Source organism: Oncorhynchus mykiss, chromosome 23 (genome assembly GCF_057628025.1).
Source record: "Oncorhynchus mykiss isolate SJ-2025 chromosome 23, ASM5762802v1, whole genome shotgun sequence".
Lineage (NCBI taxonomy): Eukaryota > Metazoa > Chordata > Actinopteri > Salmoniformes > Salmonidae > Oncorhynchus > Oncorhynchus mykiss.
Genome location: NC_143044.1, coordinates 19,869,254 through 19,896,422, shown reverse-complemented (window position 1 = coordinate 19,896,422; position 27,169 = coordinate 19,869,254). Strand labels below are relative to the sequence as shown.

The 27,169-nt window shown below is 41.7% G+C and overlaps 1 protein-coding gene across 2 annotated transcripts in view; it reads left to right on the top strand.

The window, feature by feature from the left end:
* LOC110502554 (pro-neuregulin-3, membrane-bound isoform) overlaps positions 1-27,169 on the top strand; it is a 516,109-nt gene that overhangs the window by 276,231 nt on the left and 212,709 nt on the right. For both annotated transcript variants that reach the window (XM_021580674.3, XM_021580673.3), the window contains exon 2: positions 22,362-22,491. In XM_021580674.3, the coding sequence (XP_021436349.3) occupies positions 22,362-22,491 (130 nt within the window). The remainder of the gene's footprint in view (positions 1-22,361; positions 22,492-27,169) is intronic.

Genomic DNA, 27,169 nt, shown 5'->3' with positions numbered 1-27,169 from the left:
TTCGACATCTTGAACAGTCCATGTCCAGAATTGAGGCTGTGCAACTCAATATTAGGAAAGTGTTCTTAATGTTTTGTAAAAAAAGTGTATATCTTCATTGGGATAGGGGGCAGCATTTTCACTTTTGGATGAAAAGCATGCCCAGAGTAAACTGTCTGTTACTCTGTCCCAGATGCTAATACATGCATATTATTAGTAGTATTGGATATAAAACACTCTGAAGTTTCTAAAACTGTTTGAATGATGTCTGAGAGTATAACAGAACTCATATGGCAAGTAAAAACCTGAGAAAATATCCAACCAGGAAGTGTGAAATCTGAGGTTGGTCGTTTTTCTCAACTTGAAGATACAGTGGGATATTGGTCATCTTGCACTTCCTAAGGCTTCCACTAGATGTCAACAGTCTTTAGACCTTGTTTGAGGCTTCTACTGTGAAGGGGGGCTGAATGAGAGGGGAATGAGTCAGAGTTCTGGCAGAGAGCCACGGGCTCATGACGCGAGATCATGAGAGAGTTAGCTCGCGTTCCATTGTTTTTCTACAGACAAAGGAATTCTCGGGTTGGAAATTATTGAAGAATTATGATAAAACATCCTAAAGATTGATTCTATACTTCGTTTGATATATTACTTTTTGTAGAAACATAACTTTTTGTAATTTTCGTCCGACCTTTCCGCTGGACTTGCACGCGTTTGGATTTGTTTACCAAACTCCCTAACAAAAGGAGGTATATGGACATAAATTATGAACTTTCTCGAACAAATCAAACATTTATTGTGGAACTGGGATTCCTGGGAGTGCATTGTGATGAAGATCATCAAAGGTAAGTTAATATTTATAATGCTATTTCTGATTAATGTTGACTACACAATATGCAGATATTTCTTTGCTGGTTTGGTCTCTTAGCGCCGTACTCAGATTATTGCATGGTGTGCTTTTTCCGTAAAGGTTTTTGAAATCTGACAACATCAAAAGAGATATGTCTGCATGTCAATTCAACAACTAACAATAACAGAAAAAAGGCACTGTTCAATTCTTCATCAAAACAACACTTACCTGTACTTCAGGTTTTCTTTTTCACTTGTCAGCCATGACAACTATAAGTTCATTCTACGAGGTCCTCTATGATTTCTCTCAGAGTATTGTTTAGCTTGAGAACCAGAGTCAGTAGTTGTTGGACTCTGAGAACATATGGGTCTAACAGTCTCTTGAGTTTTAGTGTCACTCGTAACAGGTAACACCTCATCTGAGTTCTGTGATGAGATAAAAGCCATCAGCAGCTTTGTCCTGTGCTGTGACTCCTTAAACTGTTTCATCCGATAATTGGCTGTGCCAGATCATGTTGGGACCTACATTCACAGTGTATGTCAGGTGTCCTGTCTTTGACACAAAGGGTGTCAGTTCACTCCGAGGTGAACTGACACCCATTTTCGCTAACCAACTGCTCAGGCATGCCTTTGCGAGAGAACAGGGTGCAAAGGACTTTCAATGTCTTGCTTGATGTTACATTTCCCTTAAGGATCGGGCCCTTTTTAAAAAGTGTTGCCTAAAATGACATACCCAAATCTAACTGCCTGTAGCTCAGGACCTGAAGCAAGGATATGCATATTCTTGAAACCATTTGAAAGGAGACACTCTGAAGTTTTTGGAAATTTTAAATGAATGTAGGAGAATATAACACATAAAAGCTAATATATTTGAATATTAAAAAAATGTAATCTTTGAAATGCAAAAGAAAGGTCACAATGTATTATTGCAGGTTATACGCAATTTCAATTTTGGCCACTAGATGGCAGCAGTGCATGTGCAAAGTTTTAGACTGATCCAATGAACCATTTTATTTCTGTTCAAAATGTTGTATCAAGTCTTCCCAAATGTGCCTAATCGGTTTATTGATACATTTTCAAGTTCCTAACACGGCACTCTCCTCAAACAATAGCATGGCATTCTCTCACTGTAACAGCTACTGTAAATTGGACAGTGAAGTTAGATTAACAAGAATTTAGACATATCTGATATGGGTAGAAAGCTTATCTCCTGGGAAATTCTCTTGATACTTACAAACTCATGCTAATCCCATTAGCCTACGTTAGCACAACCTTCCCGTGGGGGGGACACCGGTCCTGTAGCAGTTTTAACAGTGAAGAAATTAGGCCATTTCGAGTGAGCATTGACCATGATAAGGAGCATCCTCTCCAGGAACGGTCACACATAGTTAATGTGAACACTTTGCCATGTGTGGAGGGGTGCTGTCTGTGACTGTCACTTTTTCTGTTGACATCCACTGCATGTCTTGGCCAGATCATCTGATGGTTGATTCCAGGCCACCAGATGTTGCTTCTGGCTAAGCTCTTAATCTTATCCACTCCCAAGTGTCCATCTTGAGAGTGCTTCAAGCACTCTTGAACATATGTATCGTGGGAGGTACAATGACGTGCACTAGAGGTCGACCGATTACGATTTTTCAACGATTATTGGAGGACCAAAAAAAAGCAGATACTGATTAATCGGACAATTTTTTTATAATTTTTATTTGTAATAATGACAATTACAACAATACTGAATGAACACTTATTTTAATATAATACATAGATAAAATCAATTTAGCCTCAAATAAAATGAAACATGTTCAATTTGGTTTAAATAATACAAAACAAAGTGTTGGAGAAGAAAGTAAAAGTGCAATATGTGCATGTAAAAAAGCTAACATTTCAGTTCCTTGCTCAGAACATTTTTTTTTTATTTTACCTTTATTTAACCAGGCAAGTCAGTTAAGAACAAATTCTTATTTTCAACGACGGCCTGGGAACAGTGGGTTAACTGCCTGTTCAGGGGCAGAACGACAGATTTGTACCTTGTCAGCTCGGGGGTTTGAACTCACAACCTTCCGGTTACTAGTCCAACGCTCTAACCACTAGGCTACCCTGCCGCCCCAACATGAGAACATATGAAAGCTGGTGGTTCCTTTTAACAGGAATTATAGGGCAATTTCTCTCGATACGATTTGTATTTCATATACCTTTGACTATTGGATGTTCTTATAGGCACTTTAGTATTGCCAGTGTAACAGTATAGCTTCCGTCCCTCTCCTCGCCCCTACCCGGGCTCGAACCAGGAACACATCGACAACAGCCACCCTTGAAGCATCGTTACCCATCGCTCCACAAAAGCTGCGGCCCTTGCAGAGCAAGGGGAACAACCACTTCAAGTCTCAGAGCGAGTGACGTTTGAAACGCTATTAGCACACACCCCGCTAACTAGCTAGCCATTTCACATCGGTTACACCAGCCTAATCTCGGGAGTTAATAGGCTTGAAGTCATACACAGCTCAATGCTTGAAGCACAGTGATGAGCTGCTGGCAAAACGCACGAAAGTGCTGTTTGAATGAATGCTTATGAGCCTGCTGGTGCCTGCCATCGCTCAGTCAGACTGTTCTATCAAATCATAAACTTAATTATAACATAATAACACACAGAAATACGAGCCTTAGGTCATTAATATGGTCGAATCCGGAAACTATCATCTCTAAAACAAGACGTTTATTCTTTCAGTGAAATATGGAACCGTTCCGTATTTTATCTAACGGGTGGCATCCATAACTCTAAATATTCCTGTTACATTGCACAACCTTCAATGTTCTGTCATAATTACGTAAAATTATGGCAAATTAGGCGGCCCAAACTGTTGCATATACACTGACTCTGCGTGCAATGGACGCAAGAGAAGTGACATAATTTCAGCTGGTTAATGTTGCCAGCTAACCTGGATTTCTTTTTGCAAATATGCATGTTTAAAATATATACTTATGTGTATTGATTTTAAGAAAGCCATTGATGTTTATGGTTAGGTACAGTGGTGCAATGAATGTGCTTTTTTCGCAAATGCGCTTTTATTAAATCATCCCCCGTTTGGCGAAGTTGGCTGTCTTTGTTAGGAAGAAATAGTCTCCACAGAGTTCGCAACGAGCCAGGTTAGCAGGATCAGAATCATAAAACGAGATGTTAAAAACTGTCCATTGTGCCAATAGATGGAATGCACTCGCATGAGATTTGCCGTGATGTTGACAAAGTGGCTTGGGAGGTTTATTTCTTAGACTGGGTTAAGATGTCAATTTTGGGACACATCCTCAGTAGTGTGCCTTCGAATCAGTAGGTGTTTCGGCCTTTAATCACTAAACACCCTCATCAAAGGTGGCCAGCTAAAGGGTGATCAAGCCTTAGCTTGTGTCCCATGCCCAATTAAGATGTCCCACGGGACTATGCAAGGCAGGGGCGTCCTCTTCCCTGAGCCAGTCCTACAGCTGACCGCATACCTCATATGCCCTCCTCAAGTTGGAGGGATCTGAATTGGGTTCTCAGGTGGGGGTGGGGGGTCATGAAGTTATAGCCCAGCAAGGGTCCTTCCGTTTGATCCAGATCCACTGGCTGCCTCTTTCAGCTGCTTGAGAAACTGCTCTGACGGTTTGCCGCAGAGCCTGTCCATGGATTCCAAGTTCTTTCAGCAACCTGATGGTGGAAGAAGCCACGAATCCTCTGCATCCCACTTCAACTGGCCAGACTTTGGCATTCCAGCCACGCTGAGTTGCGTCTGCTGCCAACTCTGTGTAACGCAGTTTCTTACACTCGTAGGCCTCTTCAACAGAGTTTTCCCACGGGACTGTGAGCTCTATGATGTACACAGCCTTTCGTGAAGGGGACCAGAGTACCATGTCTGGCCTAAGGTTGGTAGATGCAATCTCAGGTGGAAAAATTAGTTGCTGGCCAATATCAACAAGCATCTTCCAGTCCCGGGCCATGGCTAGGTGTCCAGTTTCTGGCTTCGTAGGAGGATACTTGGGCCTTTTCTGTCCCTCCCGGATGAATGTTGTTGTTTTGACGGGATTGCTTGTTTTTGGAGGTAATGAATTTGTTGCACTCCTCTTGGTCTCAAGTGCTGCAGCCAGGCTCTTGAGGACCTGATTGTGCCTCCAGGTGTAGCGGCCTTGTGAGAGGCTGGTCTTGCAACCTGTCATTATATGCCTGAGAGTCGCTGGAGCTGGGCAGAGGGGGCAGGTCGAGTCCTCGCCATACCATTGATGTAGATTTTTTGGTGATGGAAGCACATCATAAACAGCTCTTATGATGAAGCTGATGTTGCTCTCCTCCATTTGCCAAAGCTCACTCCAGTTGATCTTTCTCCTCTCCAGGCCTTCCCACCGCGTCCATTGCCCTTGTTTAGCAAGAGAGACAGCCTTTGCACTTCTTGCAGTCTCCTCCTGTCTGTGCACCTCCTCGACCACCAGCTTTCTGCGTTCAGATGTTGCTGCCTTATGGAACGTTGGTTTGCTTGCTGCCAGGCCAAAGCCTCCTCTTCCATGCTGGGTATTCCCCACAATGTCTTGGTAATATTAACTAAATATGCAGGTTTAAAAATATATACTTGTGTATTGATTTTAAGAAAGGCATTGATGTTTATGGTTAGGTACACATTGGAGCAAGACAGTCCTTTTTCACGAATACGCACCACATCGATTATATGCAACGCAGGACAAGCTAGATAAACTAGTAATATCATCACCATGTGTAGTTAACGAGGGATTATGATTGATTGATCGTTTTTTATAAGATAAGTTTAATGCTAGCTAGCAACTAACCTTGGCTTCTTACTGCTTTCGCATAACAGGCAGTCTCCTCGTGGAGTGCAATGTAATCAGGTGGTTAGAGCATTGGACTAGTTAACTGTAAGGTTGCAAGATTGAATTCCCCGAGCTGACAAGGTAAAAATCTGTCATTCTGCCCCTGAACAAGGCGGTTAACCCACCGTTCCTAGGCCGTCATTGAAAATAAGAATGTGTTCTTAACTGACCTGCCTAGTTAAATAAATAGTAAATAAAGGTATAAAAACATTTTTTGTAATATTTTTAAAAATCAGCCAAATCGGTGTCCAAAAATACCGATTTCCGATTGTTATGAAAACTTGAAATCGGCCCTGGTTAATCGGTCGACCTCTAATGTGCACCCCACGACACAGCCTTGACACACTGACAACTGGTCACGTCGGGTGGAGAACTTCGGAAGCACATATCACCTTGTGCTGGCCAACCTTTCACAGTCAGCTCGTAGACTTTAGCCAGTGTTGGGTATCTGTTAGTCTCTTTTCGTGACAGGCATAGGCCCCATCTGAGTCAGCTGGTTAGGTACACATTGCAGTACTCTCAGCTTGAAGTAACTTCAGTGGAAGGCTTGAGAGCCCATATGCATTTCCATGTTGTTCAGTCCCCTTGGACTCAATGGTGTAGTCTTGAGTGCCTAGGAACAACGCACACCACTGTAAGTGTGCAGGTGCCATAACTGGAACACACTTCTGTGGGTTGAAGATCGAGACCAGGGGTTGGTGAACTGTAAAATTAAGTGTTTACTGATTGAACTTCTTCACCCCCCATTCCAGGGACAGTACAGCCCAATGCCACACAGAGAAGTGTTGCAGGCTAGGCATAGTGGTAGGATAGGTTGTAATGTGTTAATATCTGATCTGAAGTGATCAGCTGTTTTGCGTTCTTGAACGCTTGTTCACAGTCTTTTGACCACTTCTGTTCTGCTTTCCAGTTGCAGCGAACAGTGCAGTGGGTGCAACACAGTGGAAAGGTTGTGTAGGAATTTGTGGTAGTAATTGACAAAACCCAGGAATGTGCGGTGCTGGCTCATATTTTACATTTTTTGGTACTTTCTGAACAGCGTCGATCTTGTCCTGACATTTGTGAAGGCCGTGTCTGTCAATTGAATGTCTGTAGTACGCGATCGAGTCCTTGAAGGACTCGCATTTGCTTGTTTGTTCTCAAGCCATACTCTGCCAGTCGTGTGAAAACCACATGCACAGTAAATCAAGGATATTTGAACTCAGTGTTAAAAAAGTAGTGTTAAATTGACTCTACTGGGATTAACCCTCAATTACTGTTGATAACTGGAGTTGATTGGGAAGGATTACTTTTAACTCCCTTAACAGTAACCAGAGACGGGTGTCACATCCACAGATTTCTAAACTAATCAAAAATGTAAGTGGTTGGATTTATAAAACTGTTAATGAAATAGTTATTCCAGTTTACATGGTGTAGGTAGTCTCCATGTATTGTATTTTTCCCACTACTCTGACAGGAATTCTACATGCAGGTTGTGGGTGATGTGAAAGTGCTGGAAATCTTCCTGCAAGTTGGATGTAACATAGATTGGATATCAAATTGCAAACCACTGTAATGTGACACATTAAGAAATATTCACTATAACACCCTTATAATTATGTTACCCTAAAGACAAATGTACTCTGCTGGAGTTGATCGTTAATTCAGAACAACACAAAAAAGTGTAAAATGGCAAGGGTGTTGATTAAAAACTACATTGGAAATTATAAAATGTAAATTGGAGGTAAATTTAAGCACATTTTTGTGTGTTGGATATTTACTCAATTTAGTGTCATTTTAACTCCCAAATACCAACACCATGACCAGAGTAGTTTTAACACAACATGGGGGTGGGACAATATAAACCCCAAAATAGTGTTTTCTTTGACTCCATAGGAGTCAAGCCTTGTGTTTGTCCTAGAGCAAAACAGACCCTACAGACAGAAGTTGGAAGATCTGCAGTACTGACCTCAGACCTGTGAAACTTGTGTGGATCGGAAGAGCAGAAATGGAGAACACCATCGTGGTCGTGACTGTCTCATTTTTCCATAGAAGTATCATACTATTATGCCAAACCGTTCAGGCGCTACAGATGTTTTCGTGAGAAGACCGATTTTCGGGATGTCTCATGGTCTGACAGACATCATTTTAGCTCAGCCACCTTCCACAGTAGATGCGGAAAAGAGACATCAGCAGATACAGTAGATTGAGATGCATCCAATTTAATGAAATCTCTAGCTTAAACTGATTACGTTTTGGAAACATTTTGGAAACGTTTGGCTATGACCAGCGGCTTCGGATTTAGGTGAGTCTAACACATCTACAACCTCTCTGAAGATTTTCTCTGCTGGCTTTGTCGGGGCTGTAAGGCTACGTAGCAAGTTATATGTTTTTGCTCCCATGACACTGAGAAGTACCGGCACTTTCCTTTCATCTTCTAGCAAAGAAATACTGCTCAAGTCTCAATATATGTAGCCCAATCCTCTATGGTGCTATCAGAAATGTCCACTTGTCCTAGACATCCCAAACATTGTAGCTTTGTATGTCTCCATTTATCAGGTCAAATTAAACAATCCAATCACTTTTTCCTTTTTACTCACATGTAACCTCCATCCTTAGCTAGCTTGTCACTGCATTAGCAGCAGCTGGTCCATTTTGGGTTAGCCCAAGATGTACTCTTAAGGAGCCTACCATTACAGGTTTTCCACAATTATTTGCACATGTTTGCTGAATCTTTGGGCCATTTTCCCAAAACACAAAATACAAAACTCTACAAATCTCAAACAAAATCAAACACTGCATTCAAAACTGTTCTCTTTCCAAAATGTTTTTTTTTGCATCAAAATGACACCCTTATGTGAATATATCTGTCTAAAACACATTGATGTGCTCAACACAAAACACTACTCTGAATATCTCCTCAGTAGGTTTATGCCTTTTGCATTTTCAGTGTTACACTGTAGCCGGTTCTAAAATATTGTTACAGTAATGTATACCTACTGAAATATAAACTCAGCAAATAAAGAAGATTCCCCTCACTGTCAAATGCATTTATTTTCAGCAAACTTAATGTGGAAATATTTGTATGAACATAACAAGATTCAACAACAGACATGAATCATGTGTCCCTGAACAAAGGGGGTCCCAGACGTGCTCAATGGGATTGAGATTCGGGCTCTTCGCTGACCATGGCAGAACACTGACAAATCACTGGCTGGTGGCATTGTCATGCTGGAGGGTCATGTCAGGATGAGCCTGCAGGAAGGGTACAACATGAGGGAGGAGGTCTTCCCTTTAACACACAGCGTTGAGATTACCTGCAATGACAAGCTCAGGCCGATGATGCTGTGACACACCACACCATGACGGACCCTGCACCTCAATCCTGCTCCAGGAATGAGCGGTGTAACGCTCATTCCGTCGACGATAAACGTGAATCCGACCATCACCCCTGGTGAGACAAAACTGCAACTTCTCAGGGAAGATCACTTTTTGTCAGTCCTGTCTGGTGCAGCAACGGTGGGTTTGTGCCCATAGGCGACGTTGTTGCTGGTGATGTCTGGTGAGTACCTGCCTTACAACAGGCCTACAAGCCCTCAGTAGAGTCTCTCTCAGACAATTGCTGACAGTCTGAGCACTGATGGAGGGATTGTGCGTTCCTGATGTAACTCGGGCAGTTGTAGCCATCAGCTATCTGTCCTGTCTCCCTGTAGCACTGTCTTAGGCGTCTCACAGTACGGACATTGCAAATGTTTTGCCCCGGCCACATTTGCAGTCTTCATGCCTCCTTGCAGCATGCCTAAGGCACATTCACGTAGCTGAGCAGGGACCCTGGGCAGCTTTCATTGTGTTTTTCAGAATTCGTAGAAAGGCCTCTTTAGTATCCTAAGTTTATAACTGTGACCTTAATTGCCTACAATCTGTAAGCTGTTAGTGTCTTAATGACCATTCCACAGGTGCATGTTCATTAATTGTTTATGGTTCATTGAACAAGCATGGGAAACAGTGTTTAAGCCATTTACAATGAAATCTTACAACATTTCTGCTGAGTTTACATAAATAAACAGGCAATACAGTAATAAAACCATTCTCATTTACAGTGCCTTGCGAAAGTATTCGGCCCCCTTAAGTTAATACTTTGTAGTGCCACCTTTTGCTGCGATTACAGCTGTAAGTTGCTTGGGGTATGTCTCTATCAGTTTTGCACATCGAGAGACTGACATTTTTTCCCATTCCTCCTTGCAATACAGCTCGAGCTCAGTGAGGTTGGATGGAGAGCATTTGTGAACAGCAGTTTTCAGTTCTTTCCACAGATTCTCGATTGGATTCAGGTCTGGACTTTGACTTGGCCATTCTAACACCTGGATATGTTTATTTTTGAACCATTCCATTGTAGATTTTGCTTTATGTTTTGGATCATTGTCTTGTTGGAAGACAAATCTCCGTCCCAGTCTCAGGTCTTTTGCAGACTCCATCAGGTTTTCTTCCAGAATGGTCCTGTATTTGGCTCCATCCATCTTCCCATCAATTTTAACCATCTTCCCTGTCCCTGCTGAAGAAAAGCAGGCCCAAACCATGATGCTGCCACCACCATGTTTGACAGTGGGTATGGTGTGTTCAGGGTGATGAGCTGTGTTGCTTTTACGCCAAACATAACGTTTTGCATTGTTGACAAAAAGTTAAATTTTGGTTTCATCTGACCAGAGCACCTTCTTCCAGATTTGCAGTGGTCTGATACTCCTTCCATTTCAATATTATCGCTTGCACAGTGTTCCTTGGGATGTTTATAGCTTGGGAAATCTTTTTGTATCCAAATCCGGCTTTAAACTTCTTCACAACAGTATCTCGGACCTGCCTGGTGTGTTCCTTGTTCTTCATGATGCTCTCTGCGCTTTTAACGGACCTCTGAGACTATCACAGTGCAGGTGCATTTATACGGAGACTTGATTACACACAGGTGGATTGTATTTATCATCATTAGTCATTTAGGTCAACATTGGATCATTCAGAGATCCTCACTGAACTTCTGGAGAGAGTTTGCTGCACTGAAAGTAAAAGGGCTGAATAATTTTGCACGCCCAATTTTTCAGTTTTTGATTTGTTAAAAAAGTTTGAACTATCCAATAAATGTCGTTCCACTTCATGATTGTGTCCCACTTGTTGTTGATTCTTCACAAAAAAAATTCAGTTTTATATCTTTATGTTTGAAGCCTGAAATATGGCAAAAGGTCGCGAAGTTCAAGGGGGCCGAATACTTTCGCAAGGCACTGTATTTCCAAAATGCATTATTTTTTAACACTTGTGTTTGGTATGTAACACTTTCGATACCCAAAATGAGAATACATTCACTAAGATAGGGTTTTCTTTACAAAATGAAAACATTAAAGTGGCTCATTCTTTCAAAACTCTAAACACAAAGACAAAACACATGCATAGTGTAAGAAAGACATTGGGCTACATCCTGCCTCCTATTTTGGTCTGACCACAGCAACTTCATCTACATCACAAGCCATGTTCTCCTTCTGAAGTGATGGATCCAGCTGCTGAAAGCCCCCACATCAACTTCACTACATGCATCCTCCATTGGCAGGAGAAGAGGCATACGTGCGAGAGGATGGCGGTCATACACCTTCCATCGCCATGCGAAAAAAAAACTATACAATTGGGTTTAGGAATGGGGAATATGGTGGGAGGTATAGAACAGTAAGTTGTGGGTGGTCGATGAACCAGTTACTGACCATAGAAGCCCGGTGGAAACTCATGTAGTCCCAGATGACAACATACCTGTGCTGCTCTGGTCCACCCCTCTGCTTGGCTGGAATGAGGATTCCATGTAGTGTGTCCAGGAATGTGATGAAGGGCGGTGTTGTAGGGACCAAGGTTGGCATGGTGATGGAGGATGTCTTGCTGTCTAACGACTGCGCACATGGTGATATTCCCTCCACGATTTCCAGGGACATTCACAATGGACAATAATGTTTGGTTCCTGACCCCTTCTTTTGGCTAGGTTGAAGCCAGCCTCAATGTAAATATAAACATGCTGAATTGCAGCGGCATCCGACGAGTAAATCAAATCAAATTTTATTTGTCACATACACATGGTTAGCAGATGTTAATGCGAGTGTAGCGAAATGCTTGTGCTTCTTGTTCCGACAATGCAGTAATAACCAACAAGTAATCTAACTAACAATTCCAAAACTACTGTCTTGTACACAGTGTAAGGGGATAAAGAATGTGTACATAAGGATATATGAATGAGTGATGGTACAGAGCAGCATAGGCAAGATACAGTAGATGGTATCGAGTACAGTATATACATATGAGATGAGTATGTAAACAAAGTGGCATAGTTAAAGTGGCTAGTGATACATGTATTACATAAGGATACAGTCGATGATATAGAGTACAGTATATACGTATGCATATGAGATGAATAATGTAGGGTAAGTAACATTATATAAGGTAGCATTGTTTAAAGTGGCTAGTGATATATTTACATCATTTCCCATCAATTCCCATTATTAAAGTGGCTGGAGTTGAGTCAGTGTCAGTGTGTTGGCAGCAGCCACTCAATGTTAGTGGTGGCTGTTTAACAGTCTGATTGCCTTGAGATAGAAGCTGTTTTTCAGTCTCTCGGTCCCAGCTTTGATGCACCTGTACTGACCTCGCCTTCTGGATGATAGCGGGGTGAACAGGCAGTGGCTCGGGTGGTTGTTGTCCTTGATGATCTTTATGGCCTTCCTGTGACATCGGGTGGTGTAGGTGTCCTGGAGGGCAGGTAGTTTGCCCCAGGTGATGCGTTGTGCAGACCTCACCACCCTCTGGAGAGCCTTACGGTTGAGGGCGGAGCAGTTGCCGTACCAGGCGGTGATACAGCCCGCCAGGATGCTCTCGATTGTGCATCTGTAGAAGTTTGTGAGTGCTTTTGGTGACAAGACAAATTTCTTCAGCCTCCTGAGGTTGAAGAGGCGCTGCTGCGCCTTCTTCACAATGCTGTCTGTGTGAGTGGACCAATTCAGTTTGTCTGTGATGTGTATGCCGAGGAACTTAAAACTTGCTACCCTCTCCACTACTGTTCCATCGATGTGGATAGGGGGGTGTTCCCTATGCTGTTTCCAGAAGTCCACAATCATCTCCTTAGTTTTGTTGACGTTGAGTGTGAGGTTATTTTCCTGACACCACACTCCGAGGGCCCTCACCTCCTCCCTGTAGGCCGTCTCGTCGTTGTTGGTAATCAAGCCTACCACTGTTGTGTCGTCCGCAAACTTGATGATTGAGTTGGAGGCGTGTGTGGCCACGCAGTCGTGGGTGAACAGGGAGTACAGGAGAGGGCTCAGAACGCACCCTTGTGGGGCCCCAGTGTTGAGGATCAGCGGGGAGGAGATGTTGTTGCCTACCCTCACCACCTGGGGGCGTCCCGTCAGGAAGTCCAGTACCCAGTTGCACAGGGCGGGGTCGAGACCCAGGGTCTCGAGCTTGATGACGAGCTTGGAGGGTACTATGGTGTTGAATGCCGAGCTGTAGTCAATGAACAGCATTCTCACATAGGTATTCCTCTTGTCCAGATGGGTTAGGGCGGTGTGCAGTGTGGTTGAGATTGCATCGTCTGTGGACCTATTTGGGCAGTAAGCAAATTGGAGTGGGTCTAGGGTGTCAGGTAGGGTGGAGGTGATATGGTCCTTGACTAGTCTCTCAAAGCACTTCATGATGACGGAAGTGAGTGCTACGGGGCGGTAGTCGTTTAGCTCAGTTACCTTAGCTTTCTTGGGAACAGGAACAATGGTGGCCCTCTTGAAGCATGTGGGAACAGCAGACTGGTATAGGGATTGATTGAATATGTCCGTAAACACACCGGCCAGCTGGTCTGCGCATGCTCTGAGGGCGCGGCTGGGGATGCCGTCTGGGCCTGCAGCATCCAGCTCCAAGACTCTGAAACAGACAAGACAATGTGACATAGACCTAGAGCAGTCAATATGGTGAGGCACAATACAATGGATTACTGTACTGTAATGTGTCTATACAGTGCTGATGACAGTAAATTCACAGTATAGTACTTACTTGCACATATTCATAGCGCTGTTCCTTAACCCTCAGTTTCGCTCAAATGGCACCCTGTAGACCTGTTTCATCCGGAGTCGGTTGCACTGTAGTACACGGTCCAATGTAGACAAGCCCACCTGGTGAATGTTACTGAATATTTTGTTGTCTGCGATTATGTGGTTCTGGATTTCTTGTTGTCTAATGGTATTGTTTGCCACGAACATGGTCACAGTAGTGGTCTCCTGTTCTGGTGTGACAGCCGTAGTCTTCCACCATGGCCTGGCCATCTCTCAGTTCTACAGAAGATCCACAAATGATATGATTGGTTACAATATGCTAAAATCATATTTTCTTTCAATATGAAATGACATTACTGAAACATTGGCCAACAATTACTGAGTAACAAAGGCCTATTGATATGTCAGACTGCGGTATACATACTTAAAGAGCATAGTGTAGATGGTAAGTAACTTATCGGTTCTCATTTCTGAATGTACGGATGATAGATGCAGTGTAGCAGCTCAGGTTTGGCTGAACTCTCTGCCCAGTCTTCCTCATACTCAATCCATGGCCGAGCACATGGTCAACCAATGTGGCCCTGATCTCATCTGAGACAATAACCTCCTTTCCACTCCTTTACCTCTTGCTTCACCGTTGACTTCAATTTTCCTCCAAAACAGGAGAGCTCATCTGTGGCCTTTAGTGCTAAAGCTCTGATTTGTAAGTGAACAATTCAGCACCTACACCTGTGAGTTGTGGGTGTTGCCAATAATAGAGCATGGAATTGTGACTGGCGTTGCCTTCCAAAGGGACTAAAGAGATTTTAATTTTGCGCTTGCAATTTTGCAGACTTGGTTTAGGGATTTAGTACATGAGTTTCAGGTTTCAGTGATTGCGTTTCAAGTTCCAATTTTAGTGCGTTAACTATTGGGAAAAACTAAGGTCCAACGACCTTATGATATCTTCAGAGGTAGACTGGCTCTGGCAGCCAAAACCTCCATCTAAACGTGAATCAATTCTAAATTGCAATATGGTTCTAGAAACATAAAGACCTTTACATTCATATCACATGAAACAATATTTTTCAGTGACAACACGTTTCTGGCGGCCTTCTTCCATTACACACAGGTCTTCCGAGCATGCTAGATAGCTAATTAGCACAGTTGGTGCCTTTGTCTTCCATCTGTCTGTCACGCCGTTGTATGAGTGAGACCAAGGAGCAGCGTGGTATGCGTACATTCTCTTCTAATGAATGAAACACTTAACAAAACCAACAAACGAAACACTATACAACTGTGCAGACAGGCAACTAACCATAGTCAAGATCCCACAACTAACAATGGGGGAAAATGGCTACCTAAATATGATCCCCAATCAGAGACAACGATAAACAGCTGTCTCTGATTGGGAACCATATCAGGCCAACACAGAAAAACCCTAGATGACAAAAACCCTAGACATACCAAAACTAGAGTACCCACCCTAGTCACACCCTGACCTAACCAAAAATTATAGAAAAACAGAGATATCTAAGGTCAGGGCGTGACACTGTCTTCCGTAACATGGAAGCTGTAACATGGAGATATGACCATGTGAGAACCCTAAACCCACATTGTGTATCAATGTAAAAATGTTGTAAAAAAAAAAGTTAGATATTAGTTTTTACTTGAGTCTTGAGACTACTATTCAGCTAATGTTGTCCTTTGGGATGTGAAATGATTTGATACAATGAGACTCATGGGTCATGAAAGGGGTTTAGACCAAAGCCATAACCATTAAGGTTTTCTACTGTTATGAAACCAAACAGTAAACAGCCTTAAACAGAAGTAATATAGGTTGTTCCTGTGCCCTCAGGGGACTCCCATCTAACCATCCCCTTTTTTAAATGAAAGCTGCATGAGTTTCTGTATGCTGGTATCACCTACGTATGTACTGTAATCTCTTTAGACGGAGGCAACGTGCGTCATCAGACGGAATACCTTTCATATACATCACTGACTCTGGTGTGTCAGAGAAGAGGATAAAGTTCTGAGAGTATAGTACAGGTTATTCCTGCTATAAAAAGTATTTCACTGCAGGAGACCTTGTATCCTGTTTGGTTTGTTGTCCTAGTTCCTTCTATGTTGTTGTTCTGCTCTCTGTTCCTTGGTCGATCAATACTCAGCGACCTTCACTATCAGTCAGCCTGCCAAGCAATGCACTCTAGGGGAACATTACTTTTGAAGGACATTATTACCATGGCGCCCACAGGATCTCATCCCTTAACCTCCTCCAACACATCCACACACAACACTTACACACTCCCAGAAAAACAGAAATCGAGACTGAAGGATGCAACAGAGAGCATAAGGTCAATTTCTCACCTTAGAAAGCACAATGTCCTAAATTGTCCTTCCCACCCTTCCATCATGACATCACTCTGCCTCAATCATTAGCACAGTGACATACTGTAGAGTAACTTTAGAGCAGGAGCTGGGCCTTTCGCTAAAGGGGAAAACAAATAGGAAGCAAGAGTGGAAATATATGTGTTATCCATGACCTAGTAGTGGTGTATTGATCTGATGGGAGGGACTCTCCTCAGATTTCCCAGATGTTGCCTGGGTTCCTCTAAGATTGACAGGCAGCTGTCTCATGAAATCATCTGTCCTTGAATGCCCAACTTTCTTTCAAAGAGTCGTGACATCTCCATAATTCATTACAAAGATAGAAAAAAACTGCAGAACTGCCATCATTCTTGGCAGTTTGAGATGCTGAATACCCAACAAGCCAAGTATTAAATTAAAAGGTCTATTTTGATTAAAACAGTAGAGGCTCTAAAGTGTGCTTCATGGATGTTGGCTACTTAAGCAATAGAATGGCGCTGCAATGGAGAGCAGCTGTTTTACGGGCTCCTGACCACTATATTGTGTGTTTTCTTGCACCGTTCTTAACTATTTTTGTATAAAATGTTTACGCCATCGTTTCAGATGACGGAAAATAGCTTCTGGACATCTGAACAGCATTCACTAACCTCGATTTGGATGAAGATACCCATAGACTTCTAGACATTGTGCTAATGGTAGTTAGCATTGGCTTGTGAAACTTCCTCTAACTTCCTTCATACTGGACACAAAGACATAAACATGGTATCCATGAGTTCAACCGACTCTGAGGAAGTAGATAAAGGGCATCATTGCCAAAAGCCCAAAGTATCCTTTTAACAACAGCTGGTGCTCAATCTCTAAAATTAAGGATGTCTCTAAATTCTGCTCGCCTGTGTTAGAATACCGAATTATAAGCTGTAGACCATACTATTTACCATACTTTTACCAAGAAAGTTTTCATTTATATTTTTTGTAGCTGTCAATTTACCACCACAAACTGATGCTGGCACTAAGACCCCACTCAATGAGCTGTACAGGGCCATAAGCAAACAAGAAAATCCTCTTCCAGAAGCCACGCTCCTAACGGCTGGTGACTTTAATGCAGGAAAACTGAAATCCATCTTACCTCATTTCTACCAGCATGTCAAGTGTTACTCCACACACAGAAATGCATACAAAGCTCTCCCTTGGAAAATCTGTAACTTTATCCTCCTGATTCCTGCTTACAAGAAAAAAATCAAACAGGAAGTACCAGTGAAGCGCTAAATACCGAAGTGGTCTGATGAAGCGGATGCTAAGCTATAGGACTGTTTTGGTAGCACAGACTGTCCTGGGATTATTCTAATGGCATTGAGGAGTTTATCACATCAGTTACCGGCTTCATTAATAAGTGCATTGACGATGGCGTCCCCACAGTGACACTTACGATCTGCAGATTGAAGTGAGCCTCCAAGACTAGCTAAATGTCTGTTATGCGTGCTTTGAGGCAAGCAACACTGAACCATGCATGAGAGCACCATCTGTTTCTGACAACTGTGTGATCACGCAAATCATCCCAAACCATCTCAATTGGGTTGTGGTCGGGTGATTGTGGAGGCCAGATCATCTGATGCAGCATTCCATCACTCTCAGTCTTGTCAAATTGTATAAATAAAGAAAAACCCTTGAATGAGAAGGTGTCTCCAAACATTTGACTGGTACTGTACATGTTTCAAGTAGACCACCATAGTCCCTGTGCGCCAATGTAGCCTGTCTAAATGACTACCGCTCCATAGCACTCACAAATGTATTCATGAAATACTTTGAATGGCTGGTTATGGCTCAAATCAACACCATCATCCGAGACACCCTGGACCCACTCTAATTTGCATACCGCCTCAACAGATGACGCAATCTCTATTGCGCTCCACACTGCCCTTTCCCACCTGGACAAGAGGAACCCATACTTAAGAATGCTGTTCAATGACTACGACTCAGCGTTCAACACAGAGCACGCCCCCCTTCACAACGGTGGGGCTGTAGTGAAGCGGCTCCAGAGCTTCAAGTTCCTCGGTGTGTCCACATCACTAATGATCTATCATGGTCCACACACACACCAACCCAGTCATGGAGAGGGCACAGCAATGCCTCTTCCCCTTCAGGAGGCTGAAATTATTATTTGGCATGTGTTCTCAGATCCCCCAAAAGACTCCAGCCACCCAAGGAAAGCATTACCGATGCACCAACTCTTGAACCTAAAGGACCCTGAACAGCTCCTACCCCCAATTCTTAAGACTAACTTTTTTACTCAACACATACGCTGCTGCTACTGTTTATTATCTATCACTTTATTTCTAGTTTATTCCTAGTTAAGGCTCCCGAGTAGCACAGAGGTATAAGGCACTGCATCTCAGTGCAAGAGGTGTCATTACAGTACCTGGTTTGACTCCAGGCTGAATCACATCTGGTCGTGATTGGGCGGCGCACAATTGGCCCAGCATTGGCCGGGGTAGGCCGTCATTGTAAATAAGAATGGGTTCTTAACTGACCTGCCTAGTTAAATAAAGGTTACATATCTTCCTCAATTACCTTGTAGCCCTGCACATTGACTCTGTACTGGTGCCCCGTGTATGTAGCCAAGTTATCGTTACTCATGTGTATTTATTAGTACTTTTATTATTACGTGTTTTACTTTTTATTATTTCTCTATTTTTATTTCTCTCATTATTGTTGGGAAGAGTCCTTAAACATGTCACTGTTAGTCTAGACCAGGGGTTATTAAACCTTTTCAGCCTGGGACCCAAATTAGAAATTCAGTGTTTGTCTGGGACCCAAGTTTACGAAAACATGTGACTATACGTAAATATCGGTACATTTCGTTGCCCTTACTGTATGCCCATGAACAAATGCAACATAGACAAATAACAGTTAAATGAACTACCCATATAAATAGCTACTCATGTTTATTTTTCCCCACTAAAAACACTCTTACGTATGTGTCTAGGTTGGAACTGTTGCTGTTAAAATACAATACATCATTTTAATTCTGAACGGATTGATCACATCACACAGACTTACAGTGGCTCCATTTTTTCAAAATATTCAAAAAATAATAATATGGAAAAGAGATGTGTGCAATCTAAGTGTCACATGATCTGTCACATGATCTCAGTATATTTACACCTGTTCCGAAAGGCCCCAGAGTCTGCAACACCACGAATCAAGAGGGACCACCAAGCAAGCGGTACTATGAAGACCAAGGACCTCTCCAAACAGGCCAGGGACAAAGTTGTAGAGAAGCACAGATCAGGGTTGGGTTATAAAATAATATACAACACTTTGAACATCCCACGAAGCACCATTAAATCCATTATAAAAATGGAAAGAATAGGGCACCACAACAAACCTGCCAAGAGAGGGCCGCCCACCAAAACTCACGGACCAGGCAAGGAGGGCATTAATCAGAGAGGCGCCAAAGAGACCAAAGATAACCCTGAAGGAGCTGCAAAGCTCCATAGCTGTGAATGGAGTATCTGTCCATAGGACCACTTCAAGCCATACACTCCACAGAGCTGGGCTTTACGACAGAGAGGCCAGAAAAAAATAAGCAAACATGTTTGGTGTTCGCCAAAAGACATGTTGGATACTCCCCAAACATATGGTGTTGCGTGTTTATGTAATGTTGAGTTGCCTCTCTTGTCGTGATGTGTGTTTTGTCCTATATTTTTTATTTTTAATCCCAGCCCCTGTCCCAGCAGAAGGCCTTTTGGTAGTCCGTCATTGTAAATAAGAATTTAATCATACTGTAGAAATGATTGTTGAAAACAAGTCTAGGTTGGAACTGTTGCTGTTAAAATGCAATAAATGTATTTTCTTCTGAACTGGAATAAACTGATTGATCACATCACACAGATGTAGACCATAAAACACACACACACACACACACACACACACACTCATGCACGCACGCACGCACACACACACACAGTCCTGATGATAGGTTTGTGACTGGTTCAAGTTTTCAACAAGCAGGTCTATTCTGGTCTCAGTTTCTGACAGTGCAACCCTGAGGTCATGCTCAGCATTGAGTCTGTTTCTGTACTTGTTTCTTAACCAACATTTCAGCTTATAAATCCATGTAAATGCACTGGAGTTACATATCTCTGGAGCTAATTTATATCTTTAGTCCGGCAAATCATTGTCAGTTGATAGCAGACCTAGGTTAAGATAGTATTTGTTTTCTTTCAATTACTTTCACTGCGCTTGAATGTGAATGTGTGGCTCTATATAACCAATGAATTTGTCCCAAAAGTGCAAAACCCACCCATATCGCTCTTCAGGCAGCCTTAAACACTCAAAGTATTTGAAACAAAACAACTCCAAATGCTATAGCTCATCACAGCAGGTCTGGTTGATAAAGGAAAGGAGTGAAGGAGTTAAGTTGAGGGAGGCAGTAGTGAAGCAAACAATGGTGGTAATTAGACATTAGGGTCCGAGGTCAAATAATCTGTTCCTGTATTATGCACGAGTTTTCGAGGGGTCACAAATACAGTCAAGTCAAATTCTGCTGTTGCTCTATGGGAGAAGGAGTAGAACAGGGTAGATTCAGAAAGGGCTTATAATGACAGCAAGCATACATATCCATGTCCTTTTAAAAGCAATGCTTTGGTGGTGCTCCAACATCATGGTGACCGTCTGTCCCCTGGGCCTTGCCTGGGAGTCCTTTCCATTGGCTCTGGTTGTGTTATACTTGGATTCCCTGGCGTAAAAAGAGATTTTAATAGGGGGTGAAGAGCACTTCCATTTTGTGGCAGCTATAGAGAGGCACTCTTACTGGAGATGTTCCCCTCTCTGTAACAACACACCCAGTGAAATGAGCCCCAGTTCCTCTGGAAGACATACACTCTGCATGCAGAGAGACTCTCAACCAGAGGTCCACATAATCAAATGTGATCTGTCACATGCTTTCTAAACAACAGGTCTAGACCAGCCTTTCTTAAAGTATGGGTCGAGGTGGGTCACAGACCTGTTAATGGTGGTTTGCGACGTGTCAGGGTACATTTAGAATTATTGCATTAATTACTGCAACTGCACTCTCTGTTCAGTGCGCTCTCTGCTTAGCAGCGGTGACTCTGCTCAGTTTGGCAGCTGCAAGAGTGGGTGGAAGATGCCCGTGTGCTTCATGGTTTAACGGATCTTTTTACTATGCGACCCACACGCTGCAATGCTGTTGTTCAGCAGCAGATGATGTGCTGTCAGCCACTGGCTTGTAATTCCCACTCGCCATCACTCACTGCTGTCATCAAATGGACTGAAGAAAGTGACAAGTTCTGACTGAGCTCAATTGTCATGAAGCCAAATACAGCGATGAGTTTCTCTCTCTTGGTTTAATACAAACTTTGAGAAATAATGAGGAGTGCCCACAATGTGTTTTGTGCAGGGAAGTGCTTAGTAATTAGTCTCTCAAAACGAACAAATTAACTGACCAAACATCCACAGCATGACGGTAAACCCAGGGAGCTCTTTCAGAACAGGGCAGAATGCTTCAGGAAACAGTGCTTCGACAGCGGAAAGTAAGTCAGCTAGCAAGACATTTTTGTGATTTTATAACAGGAAATAAGGGAGTGCCATCTCTCATAGTAGTCGAAGTGAGTTTCTCTTTCAAACAATCCCCTTGTACACAGCCAATAGCTAGCTAGCTAACATTAGCCATTGAAGGACCATTGAGGCATGGTCTAGCATTTTAATAGGACTGTCATCAGTTAGGCAAAGTTGATATTCTCACTACACCGTAGGCTCTTGGTGTTATTAATCATTTTAAGGAGTCAAGTTCCCGAACACTGCAGACCTTCCAGTATTAATCAGAGCAGGACAGATTATCAGCATCCCTCATTCATCTTCTCTCAGTGATGTACCAGGAGCTAAGCAAACACTGGGCTTTTGTATTAACTTTACATACAGTGTATTACAGCACATCCACTGTCACTTCTACAGTAATGAAACCTACAAAGAAGACTAATAGGAAAACACTCACATGGCTACTCATGCTGCAGCAGTGCAGGGTGTGGTCTTACTGTGCATTTCTGGGGAATTCGTTGGGAGTTTTATTTGATTTAGGTTTTTTCAGTTCTTAGAGTACCTTTTTGAGTCTTACATGTTGCTTACTACTTAGTCATAGATCGGCATAAGAAATATATGTCTTATCGTTTTGATTTGAATATGAACTGATGAAATGTGTTCCTTGTTATTTTTTAACTAACATTATCTCTTTCTTTTTTCTCTCTTTCTCCATCTCCCTTTTCTGTCATTTCGATATTTTCTCTGCAGCGTCACCCACCATTCCTCAAATGCGCTCAGAGCATTTCAAGCAATGTCACGTGAAGGACCTGGCCTACTGCTTGAATGATGGAGAATGCTTTGTCATCGAGACGCTGAGTGGCCCACACAAACATTGCAGGTAAGACGACTGTGTATGTGTGTGTGAAAGAGGCTTAAAGATGCACTCTCAAACTTTTGTATAACTTCAGCCAGTAGTTTTGAAAATGGTGCTCACGACCAAAAAATGGTCCCTGTTTGTTGTGTACTATTTCAGCCAATCGTGTACTATGTCATCCATTTCGTGTGACATGATTTTGCAATTTGTATGATATCGTACGTATTTTGCAATTCATGTGGTATGTTACAAATCCAATTTGTGCAATATGTTATGAATTTGTTATGCTTAAGATCTCAGAGTGCATCTTTAACAGAGGAAAGATTGAAAGAGTCTACTGTTATTAACAGATAGTAACAGTATTCTGTCAGGTAGTTAGTTTGATGGTGTCTCTACTAGTTAACCCGCTGTGGTGCACAGAGTTCATTTTCTGTCGGATTTAAAGTGTCAGTTTTACAGAAGTTTGTCCCCACAGGGTGGTCTTAGTAAAATTTACTGTAATCTTGTGCAACACTTGTGATTAAAAGATTGACGTCTTAGACCTATTGTGCAGTTCAGTGAAGACATTTCTGAGTGATTAATGCAGTAGGTTCTTTACAAGTTACCCACCCCAAGGTACAATGGAGTAGAGGAATTAATAAATTAATAATCCTAACCAATGAGCCAAGAAACCACGAGACCAAGTGTCCTTGTTTGAACGGTGGTAATTGGTGAAGTAGTTTTAGTCGTCCTACTTATTTGACTACTTAGCCTGTTCAAACACTGAGCCTCTCTAATTGCGTCCTCGAACAAACTCCTTCCAAATCATAATCTGAGGACTTCCAGTCGGCTGGCTGTTAAAAGACTTCTGTTATGTACCCTCACTGTGGAAGGACCAGGTCACTGAAGGCCTGATGTTTTAATGCTGAGTAGTGGTAAATGCGTCAGACTTGGAATTCTGTGAAAGTATGTGTAACTCTGTTTGGTTGGTCAGATGGATGACAGACACAGGACTTGCTTTTGGGTCTTATTTTTTCCTGGAAGACAGACACAACGTCTGAACGTTTTCATACATGCACAAGGGTCACTGCAAACATGACAGGATCTCCAGCATTTGAAAAGCTTTAGATTTGTATATTTTTATTATATAATTAAAACAGTAAAAAGTTATTTACATATTAACATTAATACATAATCCACAATACACATTTAAACAAATTATCGTATAGTTTTAGTACAATATAAATCCAATAAAAATTCTATCCAATTAAAGTTGAAGGCAATTTCTACATTTTATAATCAATTCAATTACATTCAACCAGAATTCCAAATCAGAACGACTGCATTGCTTTGCATTGAGAGTGAGAGAGTAATCGTGAGCTCTGCTGGAGAACCAACAAGCATGCACAACATGCTGAATAACACATATTAAAACATACCTGGAAGACAGACACAATGTGTAAATGTCTTCACACATGCCCAAGGGTCACTGCAAACGTGACAGGATCTGGATTTGTAAAATAAAATAAAACATTTACTTTTCATAAATCACTTAATGCACAATCCTCATACATAAGCAGCTTTCACATCCCAACATGGATAATAATTATAATGTGTTAGCGTTTTCAACTTAGAAAACACGATTTATTGTAAAACATATGAACTATTGCAGACAGCATGTTTCAGGATATGTCCATGTACCTCTAGTATAGGAATAGCTTTGTCTGCTGGAGAACATCAGCAACACACGTTGTACCAGATCTGCAGTAACATCTTTAACCTCTTGGAGGCTCTATCAACACTGGTAGACAACTTCACATATAACCAAGACTACATTTTTAACTGTGTTACACATGTGTTTTACACAGGATTAAAGGGGAACTTTGGGATTCTGGCAATGAGACCCTTCATCTACTTCCCCAGATTCAGATGAACTTGTGGATACCATTTTTATGTCTACGAGTAGAGTTTGAAGAATGTTGCTATCTAGAGCTAGCACATTCGCTAACCAGCGTAGGCACAATGACTGGATGTCTATGGGTATCTGCAGTAGATACCCATAGACGTCCAGTCATTGAGCTAACACTAGTTAGAATTGTCTCACGGAACGACCTCTAATTTCCTTCAAAATGGACACGGCGACATAAAAATGGTATCCATGAGTTCGTCTGACTATGGGGAAGTAGATACAGGGCTTCATTGCCAAAATCCCGAAGTATCCCGTTAATGCTGCGAAGAGTACTACATACACACACAGTCATGCACACATCGAAGAGAATCTAAGAGAGCAGTGTATTTTTTTAAACCTTTTATTTTGGTCATACTTAGACCAAGGTCTCTTTTACAGATGAGAACTGAATCACATAAATTACAGAAAATACACACATCAATATTAATACAAAATACAAATAGAAAGAACAACATGGTCATAAAAAAATGAACACATTCATCAGTAATAATTTCCTCAATCAGCCTTCTGAATTGCCCTAGTGGCACCAAAACATAAAATGTAAGAACATTTTGAAGATTTTTCCACAAATAAGATGCAAGAAAACTAAAAGCTGATTGATCTAACTCAGTAGAGATCAAAGGAATTTACAGAGACCAGGTGTGGTAACTCGTATGTCTAAAGTTTGGTAAAGATGTTAGGAACATTGGGACTTTTTGTAAAATGGCTTTATAAATGAAAACGTAGGAATCTATTAACATGCAGGTCTTCAAAGAGGGCCAAACAACTTTCTGGTAGAGAATGAAGTGATGAGTACTAAAATGTTTTGTTTAAGAGAGTCCTACTCTATAATTATTTGACTTGGGTCTAATCTTACCTCAGGTATGGCCCCGTCCTCTACAATTCTGAGAACAATTCTGAGAACTGCAACTTTAAGTTTATTTTCAAGACCAATCAAGTGGTGGTTGTTCTTTGTTGTGGCCTGTTGCCATGGCAACACAGTCTGAAAGGTCTTTTTTGAGGCTGAGGTTGCATTGCAGGCTGCTTGGCCTTGAACAAATTGATACAAGCGGACAGAAAAGGCTGGAAAATAGTAATTCTTCACACCAGATGGGTGTTAGGTTCCTCCGCAAAGAACCTGGATTGTCTTTGCTAGTTCTATGAGGCAATTGGGATGAGGCATAGTTATCAAAGAAAGTTACTATTTGGCTTGCGGGGATGTCCCTTGGCCCTAAACGTATAAAACATCCTTTGCATCAAACAGAAATGCAGCTCTTTTGACGGTGTTGTGGATTATACTGGGCAGTGATTAGAAATATGATTTATATGACACAATAAGTGAGAGAGGGCTGATGTTATTTTTGGGAACATAGCAGAACATGGTTGGTTGTTATAAGCCTTTAAAGCACTCTCAACATTTTTATTTTCCCTTTATTTAACTATGCAAATCAGTTTAAGAACAAATTCTTATTTTCAATGATGGCTTAGGAGCAGTGGGTTAACGGCATTGGTTAGGGGCAGAAAAACAGATTTTATTTTACCTTGTCCGCTCAGGGATTCAATCTTTCAACCTTTCGGTTACTAGTCCAATGCTTACGTGGTGACATGTAAGTAGGGATAAAGTTACTATGCATAGATAATTAACAGCGAGTAGCAGCAGCGTAAAAAGGGGGTCAATGCAAATTATTTGTTTAGCAGTCTTATGGCTTGGGTGTAGAAGCTGTTAAGGAGCCTTTTAGGTTTCGGTTTTGTGAGGGCATTGTGGACTGGGATGGTGGATGGGCAAAAAATTGTATGTTTGAATCCAGCGCAAAAATATATACAGTATATATATTTTTTTATTTTAAGCCTATCCCAAACCTTAACCCTTACCTTAACCATTTGGAGTTAATGCCTAACCTTAGGACTTCGGAGTAAGTGCCTAAACTTAACCCTAACCTTAAAAATGTGGAGTTAATTCGTAAACTTATCCTTAAACACTTTGAAATTTGAAGTTTGGAACAACTTCGAAATTTGACTTTTGAGAAACATGGATTAACATCTAATTCTGATTTGAGACTGTGAGAGCTTTTTGGAAAAAATAATACCGGTTCAGTTTCATCTCTCTACGTTGTTAATGATGCCTCGTCTAACTGCACGGGTAAGGGCATATCATTCAATGATCTCCAGGCAAAAGCCTCAGCAGAGTGAGAGGCTATCAGTGATAAAACACTGCAGTGCATCTGAAAGGGAAGAATTATGAGAATGTATTTTCTTTTGGCATGCTTTGAGGTAAAATTAAAATAAAATCATCAACAAATAATGACAAGTCTCACATGAAACATTGGATCGATGCATGTTTAATTCAATTTGAGTTTACACAGAATTGAGACTAATCATCAATCATTGTATTAACGGGGGAAAGTTTATGTTATTCCAGATGCAGTTTGTCTCAGAATGCATCATTTTTAATGTTCAGATGAATCTTGATCCTCTGCTCAACGATTTTTCATAGAATCATAAATCATGAATCAACTCCCTTTCCCTACAAGTCTCAAAGTAGCTAAAACCTGCCTACCAAACTATTAATTCCGTTTATCAAATCACTGTTTAATACTTTTATACAATGACGTTGTTTGTTTACCTAAGGGTACTCCCTAACAGAGACATACAATAGCGTCTTGCTTTGGGCAACATGCTATCAAAACATTTGTGTTCATCTAAACACTAAATTAGTCAGTGCTGTTATATAAAAATACATCTGCATAACAAAACCCCAAGGCACTCACTGGAGAA